Consider the following 17287-nt stretch of genomic DNA (forward strand, 5'->3'; position numbering starts at 1 on the left):
GGAAACTTCCAGCTTTCAATCTAGGTTAGTGGTGGCGGCCTCAGGCCGGAACTGCTATCAGTAGGCAGCTTCTACAACAATGAACTTGTCTCGACTTGAGCGCAACATGTTCCTTCCAACACATTCTGTTTGGAGAATACTACACATGAGAAAATGAATTGCTTTGCTCAGCTCCCACAATCTTCACGAGCGGATGGGATTTACACGCATTGTTCCGCACGACTGATTTGCGCTCTCATCGAAGCTTAGGCAACTTGCGCGGAATGGCCGTAATATTCGACGAATGGCCAAACCGCTGCGGTTCTAATCCAGCAGCAGGCTCATTCAGAGCCTCTATACCACCCTGACCTACCCAGAGCGGCGATGTCTCTGTATGTACAAAGGAGATCAAATGCGGATTTGGTTCAGTAACCGACTTTGCAAGCCGTCACAAGCATCCCAGCCCCGGCAGCAACCCCGTCGATGATTCTCACTTGACAGCCCTTCTGCCGACCATATGCTCTCACACACCCTTCTCGGACCGCCTCTTCCATGCCTACCATACCGGCGCACCCCATGCAGATCGCGCCCACAGGACGTTGCGAACCTTTAAGAAGTCGCTCAGTTGCTTCGACAAGCCGTCGTCTCACTTCTTGGGGAGGGGTAGTGTGCAGCTCAACGGCGGTCAGCCCTGTAGTCTCAACCCCGGCAAAGTGACTAATGCTGCCGTCGCTCGAATGGCCGAGCATGTCAGCAACGGCGCTGCTGAGCTCCGTCTCCCAGATCTTGCCGGTGGAGATGATGCCGAAAGTTTCCGGCGACAGGGACTTGTGGAAGCCCGGCCCCGATGCGTACTGAAACGAGCTGACCACGCCCAGCGAAGCTAGCACCCCCGCTTCAAAGATGCCCGTCACGTACTTTCGCTTCACTTTCTGCTCCGATGGCACGATGGAGGTGTGTGATTCCTCGATCTTGCGCACCTTTTCCTTCAACATTCCCACTAGCGGGTGAGCTGAGAAGCAACATACGAGAAAGCCGTCATATTCGGAGATGATGCGCTCCAGGAACGGCATGCAGTAGAGAGCCGACTTCACCGAGTCCTCGCCCGAGTCAATGCTGGGCACCCCCTCCACCGTGCGGCCGTCCGGCAGAGTGACGGTTTCCGACACCGGGGCTGTGAAATAGTCGAACTGAGTACCCCCGTGTCCGAGATTATCCAACAGTGGAATTAGCGCATTGGTCATATGCGACGAGGTGTTCGGATTGATGACCAGTATCGAGCATGTGTCCTTGCTTGGGGCGCTCATCTTGTAGAAAGTAGTGTGGCAAGAATGAGATCAGAGGTCGGGCGCAGATACAATGATGGTATGGACAAAAGTATGTTGATGAGTCAAGCTCATCAGAGTTCACCAGATGCCGATAGCGGATTTGTTAGTAATTGTTGCCCAACAGTGAGAGCTGGTAACCCAAGGAGAGGGAACCAAGCCATGATCAAATATGCTGCACATACTATGAGCAAAATATACAATGATGCTTAAATCAGTCAAGAAGATCTTGGTACACTTGTATGGTAGCCGCTGCCGATCGAAGCAGAGATATCCAGTTGCCCGGTGATCGGTGATGCCGTCGGACGGGCGGGGTGTGGGTTGCGCCATACTCCACTAGTCAGTCAACGACCTAGTAGGTTATGGCGGGGAAGGTGACAAATACAGCTCTTATCTCCCTGACACCTGCTTTCCTGCTTTCATTGTATTCCCTTCATAAACCATCCTTTCTCGACGAGAACCATTCTTTGTCAACCGATTCCCAGACATTGCATTCCAGGTATCACATTCAGCGATATAGCCAATTGTGAATCCCAGCACAAGCTAACTTCCTCTTAGCTCTACTGTACCCCGCCCAAGTGTTTAAACGCTAAGCCATTCGCCTTATATTCCATCATGCCTCTCATCGCACAGAACCCCTTACCCAGGGTCATTCTTGGGTTGATGACATTTGGTCCGGATGAGTCTGCAGGGGCTCGTATCACCTCAGTCGACGAGTTCAACAAGTGTCTCGACCTTTTTCAACAGCAAGGCTTCAATGAGGTTGACACCGCGCGCACATATGTCGCAGGGCAGCAGGAAGCCTTTACTGCTCAGACGAAGTGGAAGGAGCGTGGGCTGACCTTGGCCACCAAGTGGTACCCCGCGCAGCCGGGCTACCACAAGCCACACGTCATTCGTGAGAAACTCGAGCTCTCACTGCAGAACCTGGGCACCGACTGCGTGGACATCTTCTACCTTCATGCCGCCGACCGCTCGGTCCCCTTTACGGAAACCCTGGAGGCTGTCAATCAATTGCACAAGGAGGGAAAATTCGTCGAGCTCGGCTTGAGTAACTTCACTGCCTTCGAGGTCGCAGAGATCGTGACAGTCTGCAACGAGAGAGGCTGGGTACGACCGACCATCTACCAGGCCATGTACAATGCTATTAGTGAGTCGCTTGCTCGGGTTTCTGAATACCTGATACTACCCCCATGATACTGACGTGCCTTGTCACAGCTCGGTCCATTGAAACCGAATTGGTCCATGCTTGCAAGCGGTATGGCATCGACATTGTGGTGTATAACCCGCTCGCTGGTGGAATCCTGTCTGGAAAGTACAAGACCCAGGATATTCCCGAAGACGGCAGATACAGCGATAAGTCTTCCACTGGCACATTGTATCGCAAACGCTACTTCAAGGACGCAACCTTTGATGCCCTGCGGGTTATCGAGCCTGTCGCAGAGAAGCACGGTCTGACATTACCGGAAATTGCGTTCCGCTGGATTCGCCATCACTCTCTTCTGAACATCAAGGAGGGTGGCCGAGACGGCATTATCGTCGGTGTGAGCAGCATCGCACAGCTAGAGAACAATCTCAGAGACATCCAGAAGGGCCCACTGCCCGAGGAAGTGGTGGAGGCCCTGGACAAGGCATGGCTGATTGCGAAGCCCACGGCGCCGGATTATTGGCACCTTGACCTGAAGTACACGTATGATACGAAGGAAGCATTGTTCAAGTCGAAGGCAAGCGCCTAAGTGTGGTGCGAGTGATGATAAGTTAACGGAACAAGATGAAGATAAGATTAATGAGTCTCAATACATGAAATCACTCCATCCAATCGCAACCTGGTTGTCATAACCTTTCCTAAATTTCTGAAACAATAAAAGGAATCGAAGCCGGGGACGTTGTGAGCACAGAAACCTTTGATAAGGAACTGAAAACCTGAAATTGCCAAGATATGTGGCTCGATTTACAACTCACATGTGATACGGACATAACAAGAAAACGCGCAACCTCACAAGAGGTTAAAAAAGGGAAAAGGAGAGTGGCCGAATTGGCAGCGATACCATGGTATGGGAGTTGGCTGGCAGTAAAAGTGGCGGAAGGCATGCGGCACGGAGTCAAATCAGAATGAATTACTGTAGGCTGGTGAAGCAAGCCATCACGAGTCAATCGAGCATCAAGAGACGGGATGCGATTGTTGTTACGGAGTATCCGTACGGAGTAGATAGATGGAGGATCACATGAACAGCAACCCTTGAGGGTCTAGAGCATCGATGGCATTCCACCCACCACCCATGCTGCAGCTCGGTCGGTGTTGCATATCGCCGATAGGCTGAGGAGCATATTCGGAAACAGACGCCATCTAACGTTACTGTTTTGATTGCGAAGCATTATAGCTCCGTGATCTCTATACAACTTTCTTTTCACGTCAAGTCCAGCAAAAGCGACTACGTGCAGCATCACGGTTATTTCCGTTATCAACCGAAGCAAGATTTCCCCAAAATTCGCTATAGTTGGGCGAACTCTCTGTTCATCGTACACGACTAGACCCCTATTCTGAGCTATCAGGAGTCGATCCTCGCATACTACATGGCCCGAATCTGCTGTAGCCTCAGGTCAGTCCCTTACATAAATCTAGGCCCATGTTCCAAGACTAATCTGGGGAAGGGCGTCTGACAGCACCTCTGCCACATTTCTCGATCACGGCCTCAAGAATCCCCATTATTCAGTTCTGTCGCAAATAACTCCTTGACAATGCGCTTATCACTTCCTTGCGTGACCATTCCATGAAGATACTGTACATACTTCTGATCCGGCTTGCCAGCAACACTCGACTACAGGATTTTGTCACAAAACTCTAATCAGTCGAACAAACCCCAAAAGAGCCAGACTCAGAGGAATTCGAGAAAGGCAAAGCTGGCTTCCTCTCTGTTGACAAAGCTTGTTTCCATTGCTTGCGCGAATAGGTCCTGGCGCTCGTGCTGCCGTGATACCTTGCTACTATGCAGCACGAACTCCCGGCAAGCGCCGAACGCAAACGAGTCTCGACAGCCCAAGGAAGACTGCATCAAGGGGCTCGCTGCTCTCCAGATCCATGGTCTCGGTCGAAAACACCTCAAGCGCTGGAAGAGTCGCATCTAAGCTGGGATCTAGATCCCGTGGTCACACTGTTGTCTGCTACCGGGACATGGGGCGACAAGAAAAAAAAACCATGAGGGTGGCTTGACAATAGTCCCCTTACCTGCCGCTTGGCTGTTGATAGTGTAATGAAGGGAAAAAAAAACTACTTAAATTTGTGGATGACCTGGTGAGGGCGGTCCCAAGATTTACTCCGGGTTTTGATCCAAGTCTCAAGCCTATTCAGGCACCCCGAATAAAACATGTCGCTGGTCATTGCTCGCTCAGCTGCTGCACGAAAGCAGAGCCTAACAGTGCTCTCCTCCACAACGCTTACATCGGACGTCGAGAAAAAAGCTACGATCAGCGTGACGGAGAGACCTACAGCATCTATCGGCGATGAGCAATTTGGTGATGATGCGGTCGTGTCTCATCGTTTTTGGTTTCAACGGTCCAAGAACTACAATCCAGATGCTATCGCGACGCAACCGTCGGTCTTCGACGACCCAGACCTAGCGGAGGAGTACAAGCCACGACCAGATTGGGAGAATATACATCGGTTCGATCCGGCAGCACGATGGACGAGAGGCGAAGAAGATGTATCTCCACCTAGGAAGTCAAAAGTATGGGATGGTGTTGGAAGCTAACTCTGGTGCAGTGTGTGGTCAAGAAGCTCGATATCCGCATTATCCTATGGGCTTGTGTGATGATCACGGCGCTGGAACTTGACAGATCCAATATCCGTATGTACCGCCGCCCTGATATAGCTTGGACACTGTTCGTCGACTGGTTTCTGACTGTACTAGAGCAAGCCAACGCGGATAACTTTCTGAGCGACCTGAATCTTAGCCGCGATGGTCAGTGAGCATCAATTTACACCACGCCGCTGTACTGACTGCTCCCGCCCGAGGTAGATTACAACCTGGGAAATACGGTGTATAGGTTGTGCTATATGCTAAGTGAGATACCGGCGCAAATTATCGGCAAGAAGATCGGTGCAGACCGCTGGATTCCGATTCAGATGATATCGTGGTCTATAGTCGCTACTTGTCAGTTCTGGCTATCTGGCAGAACGTCTTTTCTGGTTACCAGGGCTTTGATTGGTATCTTGTCGGGAGGATTCACACCCACGGTAAGTGATTTTGAAAGATGGCTAGGTTTGAGCTAGTCGTTCTGACCGGTTCTAGATGTTACTTTACCTGTCGTACTTCTATAAGCACCACGAGTTGTCCATACGTCTTGGATTCTGGTACTCAGCTTCTTCGCTGGCCGACATCCTGGCGGCCCTTTTGGCATACGGCATCTTGCATCTGGGAGGCCGTGGTGGTCAAGCTGGCTGGCGCTGGCTTTTCTTGATTGATGTCAGTCACGTTCTCCCAAGCCACAGAAGACGGTTACTCATAGGATACAGGGTCTTTTCACTCTAGCATTGGGACTTCTGTCCTTCATCTTCCTGCCTCCTGGACCGACGCAGACTGCAAACTGGGCCCGAGGCAAAGATGGCTGGTTTACAGAACGGTATGTGGCTCTCTCGCCAAGCTTGCGCGATCTCTGAGCACTGACTTTAGCTACCTCACAGAGAAGAAGTTATCATGGTCAATCGCATCTTGCGCGAGGATCCAAGTAAGGGCTCAATGCACAATAGGCAGCCTTTAACAGCGAAGCTGGTATGGCTTAGCTTCAGCGATTTCGATCTGTGGCCGCTGTACATTATCGGGATCATGTTCCTGACCCCCTGGAGTGAGTGAACCTCCTTCAATCCTTACTCCGTCAGTCAAACGAAAGTCCCAGCTGACAGAACGTGAGCAGCAACGGTCTCGCAGTACTTCACTCTGCAACTGAAAGACTTCGGATTTGATACCTTCAACTCCATTCTTTTGTCCATGCCATACAGCGTGCGTGCGAGACCCGATGATTGATTGTTAAAGTACCGGTGGTGGGATGCTGATCTGCTACCCTAGGTCTTCATGATCATCACACGAATCATTCTTACGTACGCGGGCGAGTACTTTGAGTCCCTGTCATGGATGGGACTCCTAGCCCAGGTCTGGAGTCTGCCGATGTTGATCTATATGAATGCGGTGGACCTCAGCCAGACGAACAAGTGGGTGGTGTGGACTGTCATCACCCTCTTTCTCAGCCTTCCGAGTGGTGAGTGCATGTCCGTTGGACGCTGCTTCAGGTGTTTCCGCCAACAAAATCACTATAATTGCTGATCAATCATATATGCAGCCCACGCACTCCAAGCGGGGTGGATCTCTCGGAATTCGAACAGCGTGAGAACTCGGGCGATTGCGGCTGCGATCTATAATATGTCGGTTCAGCTTTCTGCCATCATCGCCTCAAACATATACACCGATGGTAAGTGCCGATCACTTGTGACCCATCTCGAAAGGATTCCTGACTTGACTGACTATGAATGCGTTTGTTGTGCGTAGGGGATGCACCGCGCTACATCATGGGAAACAGAGTTCTTCTGATATTTGTGGGCGTCAACATCATACTCTACATTGCTACTAAGGCTTACTACATGCTGCGAAATCATGAGCGAGACCGGCGTTGGAACTTGATGACCGAGGAGCAAAAGCTTGACTATGTCGCCACGACCAAGGATGATGGAAACAAGCGAATGGATTTCCGGTTTGCGCATTGATATGTGGGGGAGGAACTGCGACATGGGTAAATGCTATGATGATGAGGTTCTGATGGTACACTAGCAGCTATCCAAGATTTGTTTCATATATTCCCTTCCGACGTGGGGATGAGGAGGCATCAGAGTTTCGTAATTGCAATCCTGCTCAATCAATTGAGGTGTGTACAAGACAAAGACCCAATCCGGCGATTCGGCGGGGAACCGTGGACTGAAAAGCTGGAGACTCGCTCCGAGTCCCCACACGTGACTAGCCGCAATCGTATTAGCGCAGCACCGCCGCTGATTTCCAACTCGTTGTTGAGTAAGGCGGTGAAGTTTTATTTAGGGGGGCCCGGGGGCGGTGGTCCCTGACTCTAACGGATGCAATGCAACTGCGCATGGACTCGACTCAATAGTCCCTCCCACACCCATCCTGACATCCTGGTACTTACTCTTCTTGCCTTCCATAATTCCGTTTCTTTCTTTCTTTCTTTCTCTTCTCAATCCCTCCCTTACAGCAGTCCCTCTTTCATTCTTCTTGGGGCTTGGCTCGTTCCTCCTCCCTTCCACCTTACTGTCCTAGTCCAGTCGTCCCCACAATTGTATTACACGAACGAACATTCGCAAACGTGGCCGCAGCGCAGCGGTCCGAAGTACTTCTATACATACGAGGCTGTATGCCTTGCCCTCAAGACCTCATCATCCGCTTCTGTCCGCAGGCAACTGACCCACTGGGGCTGCAATTCTTCCTTCGCTAGGCCCCCACGTGAACGTTGGGCTTTAAACCTTCGGCAGTCCCTCCAATCTATCCTTCCGTCCACCTGAGCTGCCTGTCGTTCCATCGGCCGATTGCGCGGCTTATCCGCCCACCTTCATCCCATCCCACTTTCCGACGCACGCTTCGTCATAGTCGCCCCGGCTCATACATAATAGAGACAAGGAGCAGGCTGCCAAGTCTCATTGTCGCTTCTGTTGCGTTCCTCCCTTCACACTCTTGTTTACATCCTTGATCCAGAAAATCCGCACAAGGTGGCTGCAGATAGTGTGCGATTAACGGGTGTTGGAGAAGCCCGGGATCTGGATCCGGCCCTTGACTTCCACGATTCGGACGATGAAATGCCCATGAACCGTCCTGTCATGCATCGACCCCCTGACGGCCGCGCCCAACAACCGCTGCTCAAGGATGAGCGTCGCGGACGGCTGTCGAATGCCAGCCTGGGCACTGGTGATGCAGAAGGCAGGCCTATGCTTCACCATTCCCGGCGGCCGACTATCCGCGGCAGTAGTCCCGAGCACACCGCGGAGCAGGCGACGCGCCAAAAATACTTGATTGCCTCGGGGTTTCTGCTTCTGAGCCTGGCTAGTTTTGTGGTTCAGACCGAGACCGCGGTATACATTCAGCACGAGCTGCACTGGGACAAACCATATTGTATGCTGTAAGTTCGGAGTACTTGATCGCCTCGCTCACCTTCCGATACTTTCATTCTAGGGGCTAACCTTCCTCCGCGCTATCTAGCTATCTCACACATGGTTCGTGGGCGCTGCTGTGGCCGTTCCAGCTCCTTATCCTCCGCTTGCAGAAACGCAAACTGTCTTGGGCGGCGTTCTGGCGCCGGCATGTCTACATCCTGCGCACGACAGCAAAAATGGTGGAGACCCAGGATGTACACCTCACGTCTCGTGATTCTCAACGATCGCCTATCCCGTACATGCTCCGAACAACGGCGTTTGTCACCACCGCTCTCACAATCGCCGGAGGCTCCTGGTACGTTGCAGTCAACATGACCACGCCGAGCGACCTGACCGCCATCTACAACTGCTCCGCCTTCTTCGCGTATGCCTTCTCGATCCCCCTCCTCAAGGACAAACTGCGGGCCGACAAGATCATCGCGGTCGTGGTGGCCATCGTCGGGGTGCTCGTGGTGGCATACGGGGATCGCGACGACGGCAAGAAAGGCAAAGCGCACGACGAAGCCGAAAACCGGTTGCTGGGTAATATCATCATAGGTATCGGCAGTGTGCTGTACGGTCTGTACGAGGTCTTGTACAAGCGGTTCGCATGTCCCCCGGAGGGCACCAGCGCCGGACGCAGCATGATCTTCGCGAACACTTTTGGCAGCCTCATCGGATGCTTCACGCTCCTTGTCCTGTGGATCCCCCTGCCCTTTTTGCACATCATTGGTCTGGAAACCTTCCGCTGGCCGACCGGAGAAGCGGCCTGGATGCTTCTGATCTCCGTCCTTGCCAATGCCAGTAAGTCAAGTCCGACCAAGCCACCATGGACTGGGGATTGGGATTGAAACTAATACCACTTGTCTGTTATAGCATTCTCCGGCTCCTTCCTTGTCCTGATCTCCCTGACCTCGCCCGTCCTCTCCTCCGTAGCCGCCTTGCTGACCATCTTCCTCGTGGCGATCGTCGACTGGCTGCGCACCGGCCAACCCCTGTCCCTGGCCTCCATCATCGGCGGAGTCCTCATCATCGTGGCCTTCTTCCTCCTCAGCTGGAGTACCTACCGCGAGATGAACGAAGAGCGCAAGAAGGTTCTCGCCAACGAGCAGACCGAGTCCGACTCCGATGACTGAAAACTTTACAGCCTCTATAATACCCAGAGGGGCATGCAGGCAGCTGCGCCTCAGCATTCCACCATTTATATATTCTATCGATCCATTCGCCGTTCCGCTGGTAGAGACGGGCCTCTGGGTTTTCCCTCGTGCGTCATATCCCTGCTAATTCATGGACCTCTGTTGTATCTTCATGTGTGCTCCTGGCTGCGAGACCATCCTCACTCACCCATCAGCTCTCTACTTCACACCGTCTCTGTATTGGTCTTACCTTCCCTTCCCCTCCTTCTGTACTTTTGGGAATATAGAGGCCTGTGTCCTGCATTTTTGAGGTGTTTTCTTTTCCCTTTTTCTTTTGTTTGCGGTTGGTCCACTTGGTAGAAGATATATACACCACATAGACTTAGACAATGATGGCCTTTCTGTGCTGATCAGGTTCGACTAGGACTCGGGTTGATCTTGTGTGTCACATTTCTGTAGGACTGTAGCAGGAAGAGAAGAGCTTCTGAATCGATTACCCTGAGAAGTGTTCTGGGGTCCCCGAACACCTTCCGTATGTGGGATCGACAATGTCTGGCTTTCGAGCATAGGACGGACCGAAAGTGGGTGTATTACAAGACAGCAAGCTTGTGTACCAATGGATGGGCATGCATCGTTCTTGATTTGATAGAAAATAGGAAACACCCGGGTTTGGGAAGTATGTATATACAAACGCAGAGTAGGAGCGTCGAAGATCGATAGAGATATATCGCAAAAAGGGATCTGGCTTGAAGATAAGAGCGCAACGCGACGCGACGAGCCTCGCAGTGTTTCGGAATAGATTCCCAGTGGGATCAGAAGATGGCGCGTGCACTTGGAAAAGTAGGTGGATAGGTATGGATGCATATATGTACTGGTTACGTTGGTTTGAAAGTGGTAAACTACCTAGACACCTCTTTTTTTTTCTTTTATCTGGGACCGAGTTTGGCGAGGGCGCGAGCACCCTGTTCCTCCCATTCTTGCTTGGTGACCCACATATCCTCCTTGTCGGCGATCTGGAAACAAGACACACAGGGGTTAGCGGGACAGTCACGGACACGTCTAAGGGTTGGGTGCATTGCGTACCAGGTTGGCCAGCACGGCACCTCCAAGGAAGACCATGTGTCGTCGTCGGGGCGGGTCTTCGATGCGGACCTTGAATTTCTATGGGGACCACGTTAGCTTAAACACACAGCGCAGATGGAGGGCTTAAATCGGGGCAAAAAGCGCATACGTTGAGTCGCTCCGGGTTTCCTTGCAGTATGCGGGTGAGCCACAGTTGCTTGAGCTCCTTCTCCAGACGCGAGGGCAGACCGGGGTACATGCTGCTTCCACCACTGAGCACGATAGCCTTGTAGAGACTGGAGCGCACGTCGACATCGGCGCCCTGGATGGTGTTGAACAGCAGCTCGGCGATACCGGGTTGGTCGACGTCGACCAAGTGCGGCTGGAAGAGACACTCGGGGGCCTCGAACCGCTCGCTGCCCACGCGGATGACACGGCCGTCGGGCAGGGTGTAGGACTCGACCAGGACCGTTGTATCCTCCGAGAGCTTCTTGTCCAGTTCCAGGTCGTAGGAGACGTAGCACAGCTTCTCCTTGATCTGGCGCACGGTCTCGAAGTCGGCCGTGCGGTTGAGGGCATACCCGCGGCGGAGGAGAAGGGCGATGAGGTTGCGGGTGACGTCGCGGCCAGCAACGTCCAGTCGGCGGATGTGGTGGTTCAGGACGGTGGATTCATAGACGGGGATAATGTGGGTGACACCGTCTCCGGAATCAACGACGACACCGCTGCTGAGACCTGCGATTCGCCCGAAAGAGAGCATGGAGCTTAGTCGGTGACCTAGTTGGTTTTCAAGAGCACTAGCGACACTTACCCTGAGCATACAGCGCAAGGACGGCCTGGATAGCGACGTATACACCACCGAAGTTGTAGCCTTCCAGCATCACCTCGGCCATCTGCTCCCGGTTCTTCAGGGGGTTCATGGGGGGTTCGGTGAGGAGGATCTTGCGGCCGGTGGGGTCGATCTTCATCTTCTCGTAGAAAGTGTAGTTCCATAGGTGTTGCATGTCGTCCCATCTCTTGACGATTCCATTCTCCATCTAGTGAGACCGGCCAGGAAACCATTCCGGCCCAACGTTAACATGTCTGCTGGATTGTGCCGGAAGCGGGGGAGACGGTAGTTCAGAACCAGCGAGTGTATAGACATACGGGATAGGTGATTTGGAGCATTGATCTGGCGGCAGCAGCTTCATCGCCGCACATGATATCCTTGACGACAATGTCGCCTGCTTGCTCTTCCGTCCGCAGTATGGGGCGCCCCACTATCGAGGGGAACTGGTGCTCGGGGAAGTTCTGCAGGAGGACGCAAGCGTTAATGAGAGAACGAAATTGACGAGACCAAAACAGAAGAGACCAACCTGCGCAGCATATCCGACTTTGAGGAAACCCGTTCCTCCATCGAGCACTGTTTGGGTGAATTGTTGTGGTTAGCTGAAGGGAACGCGGGAGGTATGGAGAGATCCCGGGCAAGGAGAGGAGGGACTGGCGGAGAGAGTAAGGGGGGAGGAGGGGTCCAGGTGGGAGGAGCGCAACGTACCAATAGGCATATCAGCCATGATGGTAATGAGATTGAGTGACTGGGAAAAAGGAAAAAGAAAGGCGATTGATCAGAAAGCGGGTGAAGGGGAAAGGGAACGAGGGAGGGAGGGAGTATGGAGATGACGTCCAGAAGGCAGGTAGGCAGGCAGTAAGTTAGTCGGAGACACAGACACAGCAGCAACAACAGCCGCAGCCGCAGTGGAAGACCAGGTCGCCCGTCCGGAGCGGCACTGCTTGCTTCGGTGGGGCCTGCCGGGCGGTCAGTCACGGGTTACTGCCTGAGGCTGTGAGGCTGTGAGGCTGTGAGGATGTATTGCTGTCTATCCTATAACTAAAGCTATCAGACTCATAACTAGTTCTGCTTGTTCTCTAGAAGTATATGCATGCTATAAATATAGACTTCTATGCTCTTAGTCTAAGCTACTCGGGAGCATCGACAGTCTCGTCGCGTCCCATGAAGAGACTAGCCCCAATGATCATCAGAAACCCTCGATGCTCCAAATCATGAAGACTGTGGCCTTTAGAAACTGAGGCTAGTCAAGAATCAATTGAGACTGAATATCGAAAATTAGATCAATGAGCACTATGGAATACACGACGGATATAAAAGTGCATTGATTCTTAGCCAATATCTCCGCCTCCCGACATCGGGCCCGGCCGGTTATCGTCTGTCGCCCGAGATACTCCTACTTAACAGTACAGACCATATAAGATAAAACCCAACAACCATCACTCGCCATTCCTTTCACATTGAGCGAGTAAGAATCCCTGCTCAAGAGGTCTCACTATACCTTACACACATACACAATGCCTCAAATCGGTTGGGTCCGTGCCATGCCATTTCCTCTTCCCTGCCCCCGTCCTCATATCCCAAACAAACCCACCAAGCGTCACATACTGAGATCCCCCCGCCCCAACAGTATGGTCTCGGCTCTATGGGCCTGGCCATGGCCGGTAACCTCCAAAGACACCTTGCCAGCAAGCGAGCCCTGAATCTGATCTATTCGAATCGGACAATGGCTCGCGGAGACCCCCTCAAAGCACTAGGCGGGACCCCGGAGTCGAGCTTCACCAAGCTCGTCGCCCAGTGTGGCATCATATTCACCATGGTAGGTCTATTTCTCCCCTCCTCTCTCGAAACACCTTACTGGGATTTCGTTACAGCGCGGTGTTGAAAGAGAAATGATCGAACTAACTACGCGAAAAAAGGTATCCAATGATGCCGTCCTCCAACAACTCATCTCCTCAGCCACGGGGTCGGGCATCTCCCTGCGCGACAAGATCTTCGTGGACTGTTCGACCGTCCACCCGACCACGGTCGGTCTGACCGTCGCCCAGCTCAAGGAGAAAGAGGCGTCGTTCCTGGCGGCGCCCGTCTTCGGCGGCAACCCCATCGCGGCCGACGGCAAGCTCGTCTTCGCCATTGGAGGGCCGAAGCGAGCATCCGAAGCTGTAAAGCCGTTGATCCAGGACGTGATGGGGCGGAAGGTCATCGACTGTGGCGAGGATGCTACGCGAGCCTCGCTGTTGAAGATCGCTGGGTGAGCTCCTTTACATTTCCTACTCCGCTTTCTGTTCTTGCCCGTTTCCATGCGAAGATGGAAGGAGTGCTGATCATGGGCGGTGTGTCCCACCCAAACTAGCAATATTGTCACCGTCAACATGATGGAAGCCGTCGGCGAAGCGCAGGTCTTCGCTGAACGTACGGGCCTGGGAACTGGGCCGATGGAGGAGCTCATCGGGGAAGCCTTTGGCCCCGTCGCTGGTGGATATTCTAAGAGGTTGGCTTGACCCTTTTTTCCCCACTGCTCAGCTGATGAATATACCCTTTTAACATGCGCTAGGTTAACGACGGGCGTGTACGCGCCTCCGCTGGGCTCACGGCCTGGATTTGGAGTGTCCTTGGCTATCAAAGATGCCAAACATGCTTTGGCAATGGCCGAGGAGAGCAATGTTGAGCTCCCGGGCTTGAAAGTGGCTTGTGGCAACATGGAGGCTGCCAGGGAGTATGCGGGCGAATGCTTAGATAGCAGCTCCATGTATGGTGTTCTACGGCAGAAGGCGGGATTGCCATTCTGGAATGAGAAGAGCAGACAAGGCAACTCGTCATGACCGAACAAACTGCCCGTACAGTCACTCTGCATGTACTAAGCCAATCCCGGGGATTCCGGCATCAGGATGTCTGCGAGTTTGTCATTTGGAAAAGTCGAGATACAAATAATCTCCAGCGCAGTTCTATGACTCAATATCATAAAATTTGTCAAGCACCGTGTCTTTCGTTTTTAGGGCATGCCTTAATGCATTGGCAACTTTGAGTGGGCCAAGTCAAAAGTCGAAAGTCTGGAAGCAACTATCCATGGACAAGGTGTATTTTAGGCAGATCATTGCGCATGACATGGGTCCAGATGAGAAACAAAACGTTAGGCATGACTGAAACCACAGATGACCAAATTTAGCACCATGGTTAGGTTCACTCAAGTCTACTACCATTTATATGACTCGTACTATTGCCGGCGAGCGGCGTTCATTTGATCTTGGTTGTATCGACCAGCGAAGGGTATGCCTCCGCAAACGCCGGGCCGAGGGACCAATTGCTAAGGTTTCGGAAATGTCTTTCAAAGACAGGATTGATGATCAGATCGTCACCATCACCAGTGGACAGAAGACAATCGGTTGCTTCATATGGCCAATTAACCGACAGAGTCCGTGTGAAGGGTATGAACCAATTCTCAAACGGATAGTCTCGATATGTCATCACCAAGCGATCCCGCATGCGCGGCCAAGGCAAATAGTCAATCCAAGCCGGATGCGGAGTGAGCAGCTGCGATGGACGGGGGGTCAGCCATTCCGGTAATCGCTCGTAATTCTCTGGAGTCGGATATATTTGCCATCGCATTAAGAGGAACATCAAGAGAAGAACACAAACTTGCTCCGGCAATGTTGCGATATCCGGGAATGTGCGCAGAATGTCGGTGAACACTTTCGACAAAGGATGTGAGTACACACTCCTTTCTGGATTAAGCAAGGACGATACGCTAGGATATGACGGGCCAACAAGATTCTGTTTCGGTACACCCTTTGCTGCCTCTTGCTGACGATGATGTAAGAAGTCCATGAGGATAGCGTCTAGTGTACAGGTCGGAGCGATGTTCCGGATTGGAGTCAAGTGCGCGGGCAAGGACAGCGATTGTTCCGTCGTCGCACCCGCAGGTAAAGGTGCTGGATACGTCGAGGCTGTGCGCGCAGGGGCTGGTCTGGGTGCCTCGGAGCAACGACGAAATCCATCCACCTTGGGTACCTGTTGGGATGTATCGAGCAAGAAATTGAATCCCATCCGCTCATCCGTACCGCCGAAGTCGAGGCCATGGGCTAAATTATGTCGCTGGTAATCAAACGCGATGCGGAACGAAGCCGGACCAGCGGCCGTTAAATTCCGCCGACCCGCAGTGGGCGAGAACGTGAGGGGTGTGGAGGAAGGGGGCTGCGTGCCCGCGGATTTCGTATATGAGGAGTCGGTCGGGGCCGACGGTTGGGTGTTCGAAGGAAAGTGGCCATTGTCTGAGAAACACGACGTCACGGAGATCGAGGGCATGGGTTTGGCGCTCGTGGAAGCGGCTGTCGACGCTAAAAGATCTAGAACATGTTTGAGGTAAGTATATCAACCCCACTGTTTGTCGAAGCAAACGAGACAACGGATATGACGTACCGGACTTTGCCTGGTCTCCTAACAGGGGTTGTATAATCTCCAGGACTGCTTTCAACCCCTGCTTGAGTTCTCTGTTCTCCACCTGAACGGCTTCATTTTGCTTCAGCGCAGCCTGAAGATCTAAGTACGGTTTCTGCGATGAGAGATCGCGGACCTGCTGTTCGAGCAAGTCGATATGAGCCTTCGTGCGCTCGCGAATTGCGCGCTGGGCCTGGCGATCATTGGCTCGCTTCTTAGCTAGTTGCTCCGGGGTAAGATTGGCGACACCCCGGGCGGAATTGCTGTTCAGCTTGCGTTTCCGGCCCGCCACCGCCGTCGCCGCGCCGCCAGCATCAGGCGCGGGCGTATCTGCATCCGCGGAGGCCAATGCAGACGGGGTGGGGGAGTCTTCGACTTTCACCACCGAGTTCGAATCGGAAATTGCAGCAATAGAGGTGACTGGGTGACCGGGCACCAGCGAGGATGTGGATGATGGGGATGTTTCCTCGAGGCCTGGCGACCGAGCCACTTCATTGAGAGGCGGTAGGCGGGTGGCCATGGCCGAACACTCGCGGGCTGGGGCTATGTGAGCTACCCAGCCATTCAACACGGGCAGGACGTGAGATTAGACGAGTTGTAAAAGAGAAAGTTTGATAAGAAATTGTTGTTTCATCCAATGATGGAAATATGTGACATTTAAGAGAGACTGACTGGTGGAGATGGGGTGAATCAAAAGATAATGAGACATGCATGTGTGCATGCTCGAGGTGTGGTCGGGGAAGGTGGAAATATTAATGATGGGGGGAGAAGAGGAAGGGAAAGCGGACGGACTCGGAGGGTCCCGAAGGCGCAGGAAGGAATCGATTGGGTTTGGTTGGTTCCAGCAGTGGGAGCAGTGGGTATTGACCCCCCCAAAAGTCAATCATTAGCACCACTGCGCACCACTGCGCACCACGTTTTGCCTTCATGTTGTCAATTGCCATTCGTCTCTTCAGCTTTTGACAAGATGGCGGTGCAGAATCAAGAACTATGGTTCCACGGGGACAAAGTTCGATAGCGTGGCGTCCGGCATGTTCTAGCTGCGCAAACAAAGCATCCCCCCCCGGCCCAGGGTTGAGCAGTCAATGTGCACATCATCGACAGCATTCTGGCCATCGTTCGGCCATTGTCTGTCTCGAGTCTCAAGGGAGCCGTTCTCATTGGTCTTCAATCTGACAGAAGGATTAACGCCCAGGCCAAACGGGAAGCAAAGTTCGCAGATCCCCTTTTTGTTTCTCCGAAGTTGTTGTAGTCATGATCCACCGAAACGTACAGTGTGCACGAAACTAAGACAGGTAGTAATACACCCCACGCACCTCGTCGAAGACGTTGGAAACGCGGT

General features: G+C 52.8%; 7 protein-coding genes across 7 annotated transcripts; 4 read left to right on the plus strand and 3 right to left on the minus strand.

Annotated features, from left to right (window-relative positions):
• Positions 1-171: 171 nt before the first annotated feature.
• Positions 172-1624, minus strand: BO86DRAFT_390120 (aspartate/glutamate racemase family protein). The gene is made up of 2 exons (XM_025672313.1): positions 1490-1624; positions 172-1396 (listed from the first exon to the last, which is right to left on the minus strand). The coding sequence occupies exon 2, from the start codon at positions 1284-1286 to the stop codon at positions 405-407; it is 882 nt and encodes a 293-aa protein (XP_025526633.1). The 5' UTR covers positions 1287-1396; positions 1490-1624; the 3' UTR covers positions 172-404.
• Positions 1625-1700: 76 nt separating this feature from the next.
• Positions 1701-3187, plus strand: BO86DRAFT_390121 (aldo/keto reductase family protein). The gene is made up of 3 exons (XM_025672314.1): positions 1701-1803; positions 1863-2454; positions 2523-3187. Exons 2-3 carry the CDS (start codon positions 1920-1922, stop codon positions 3038-3040), a joined length of 1053 nt encoding a protein of 350 aa, XP_025526634.1. The 5' UTR covers positions 1701-1803; positions 1863-1919; the 3' UTR covers positions 3041-3187.
• Positions 3188-4548: 1361 nt separating this feature from the next.
• On the plus strand, positions 4549-7228 carry BO86DRAFT_122904 (putative MFS transporter). The gene is made up of 11 exons (XM_025666029.1): positions 4549-5005; positions 5065-5149; positions 5213-5263; positions 5321-5538; positions 5594-5767; positions 5818-5924; positions 5986-6146; positions 6216-6301; positions 6368-6557; positions 6639-6767; positions 6845-7228. The coding sequence occupies exons 1-11, from the start codon at positions 4670-4672 to the stop codon at positions 7057-7059; spliced, it is 1752 nt and encodes a 583-aa protein (XP_025526635.1). The 5' UTR covers positions 4549-4669; the 3' UTR covers positions 7060-7228.
• Positions 7229-7948: 720 nt separating this feature from the next.
• BO86DRAFT_123015 (uncharacterized protein) lies at positions 7949-9862 on the plus strand. The gene is made up of 3 exons (XM_025666031.1): positions 7949-8474; positions 8555-9291; positions 9364-9862. Exons 1-3 carry the CDS (start codon positions 8155-8157, stop codon positions 9621-9623), a joined length of 1317 nt encoding a protein of 438 aa, XP_025526636.1. The 5' UTR covers positions 7949-8154; the 3' UTR covers positions 9624-9862.
• Positions 9863-10446: 584 nt separating this feature from the next.
• BO86DRAFT_123006 (actin-related protein 2) lies at positions 10447-12409 on the minus strand. Its single transcript, XM_025666030.1, has 7 exons — positions 12220-12409; positions 12041-12087; positions 11832-11975; positions 11497-11722; positions 10855-11420; positions 10707-10784; positions 10447-10636 (listed from the first exon to the last, which is right to left on the minus strand). The coding sequence occupies exons 1-7, from the start codon at positions 12236-12238 to the stop codon at positions 10550-10552; spliced, it is 1167 nt and encodes a 388-aa protein (XP_025526637.1). The 5' UTR covers positions 12239-12409; the 3' UTR covers positions 10447-10549.
• Positions 12410-13245: 836 nt separating this feature from the next.
• BO86DRAFT_390126 (NAD(P)-dependent oxidoreductase) lies at positions 13246-14456 on the plus strand. Its single transcript, XM_025672315.1, has 4 exons — positions 13246-13330; positions 13431-13762; positions 13865-14002; positions 14066-14456. Exons 1-4 carry the CDS (start codon positions 13328-13330, stop codon positions 14331-14333), a joined length of 741 nt encoding a protein of 246 aa, XP_025526638.1. The 5' UTR covers positions 13246-13327; the 3' UTR covers positions 14334-14456.
• A 289-nt stretch (positions 14457-14745) lies between these two features.
• Positions 14746-16465, minus strand: BO86DRAFT_419852 (bZIP transcription factor; the record flags this gene model as incomplete). Its single annotated transcript, XM_025675160.1, has 2 exons — positions 14746-15845; positions 15928-16465. The coding sequence occupies 2 exons, from the start codon at positions 16463-16465 to the stop codon at positions 14746-14748; spliced, it is 1638 nt and encodes a 545-aa protein (XP_025526639.1).
• Between the last annotated feature and the right edge of the window lie 822 nt (positions 16466-17287).

The sequence above is a fragment of the Aspergillus japonicus genome (assembly GCF_003184785.1).
Source record: "Aspergillus japonicus CBS 114.51 unplaced genomic scaffold BO86scaffold_32, whole genome shotgun sequence".
In the NCBI taxonomy this organism is placed as follows: Eukaryota; Fungi; Ascomycota; class Eurotiomycetes; order Eurotiales; family Aspergillaceae; genus Aspergillus; species Aspergillus japonicus.

Bases quoted from the DNA above. Each gene is read 5' to 3' on its own strand.
- BO86DRAFT_390120 (XM_025672313.1), bottom strand. From the start codon at position 1,286: ATGAGCGCCCCAAGCAAGGACACATGCTCGATACTGGTCATCAATCCG.
- BO86DRAFT_390121 (XM_025672314.1), top strand. From the start codon at position 1,920: ATGCCTCTCATCGCACAGAACCCCTTACCCAGGGTCATTCTTGGGTTG. The intron at 2,455-2,522 runs GTGAGTCGCTTG...GCCTTGTCACAG, and splicing joins GGCCATGTACAATGCTATTA to CTCGGTCCATTGAAACCGAA.
- BO86DRAFT_122904 (XM_025666029.1), top strand. From the start codon at position 4,670: ATGTCGCTGGTCATTGCTCGCTCAGCTGCTGCACGAAAGCAGAGCCTA. The intron at 5,006-5,064 runs GTATCTCCACCT...ACTCTGGTGCAG, and splicing joins GGACGAGAGGCGAAGAAGAT to TGTGTGGTCAAGAAGCTCGA. The intron at 6,558-6,638 runs GTGAGTGCATGT...TCATATATGCAG, and splicing joins CTTTCTCAGCCTTCCGAGTG to CCCACGCACTCCAAGCGGGG.
- BO86DRAFT_123015 (XM_025666031.1), top strand. From the start codon at position 8,155: ATGCCCATGAACCGTCCTGTCATGCATCGACCCCCTGACGGCCGCGCC. The intron at 8,475-8,554 runs GTAAGTTCGGAG...CGCGCTATCTAG, and splicing joins GACAAACCATATTGTATGCT to CTATCTCACACATGGTTCGT. The intron at 9,292-9,363 runs GTAAGTCAAGTC...TGTCTGTTATAG, and splicing joins CTCCGTCCTTGCCAATGCCA to CATTCTCCGGCTCCTTCCTT.
- BO86DRAFT_123006 (XM_025666030.1), bottom strand. The intron at 11,976-12,040 runs GTTGGTCTCTTC...GTCCTCCTGCAG, and splicing joins AAGTCGGATATGCTGCGCAG to AACTTCCCCGAGCACCAGTT. The intron at 10,785-10,854 runs GTATGCGCTTTT...TGGTCCCCATAG, and splicing joins GAAACCCGGAGCGACTCAAC to AAATTCAAGGTCCGCATCGA.
- BO86DRAFT_390126 (XM_025672315.1), top strand. The intron at 13,763-13,864 runs GTGAGCTCCTTT...CACCCAAACTAG, and splicing joins TCGCTGTTGAAGATCGCTGG to CAATATTGTCACCGTCAACA. The intron at 14,003-14,065 runs GTTGGCTTGACC...AACATGCGCTAG, and splicing joins GCTGGTGGATATTCTAAGAG to GTTAACGACGGGCGTGTACG.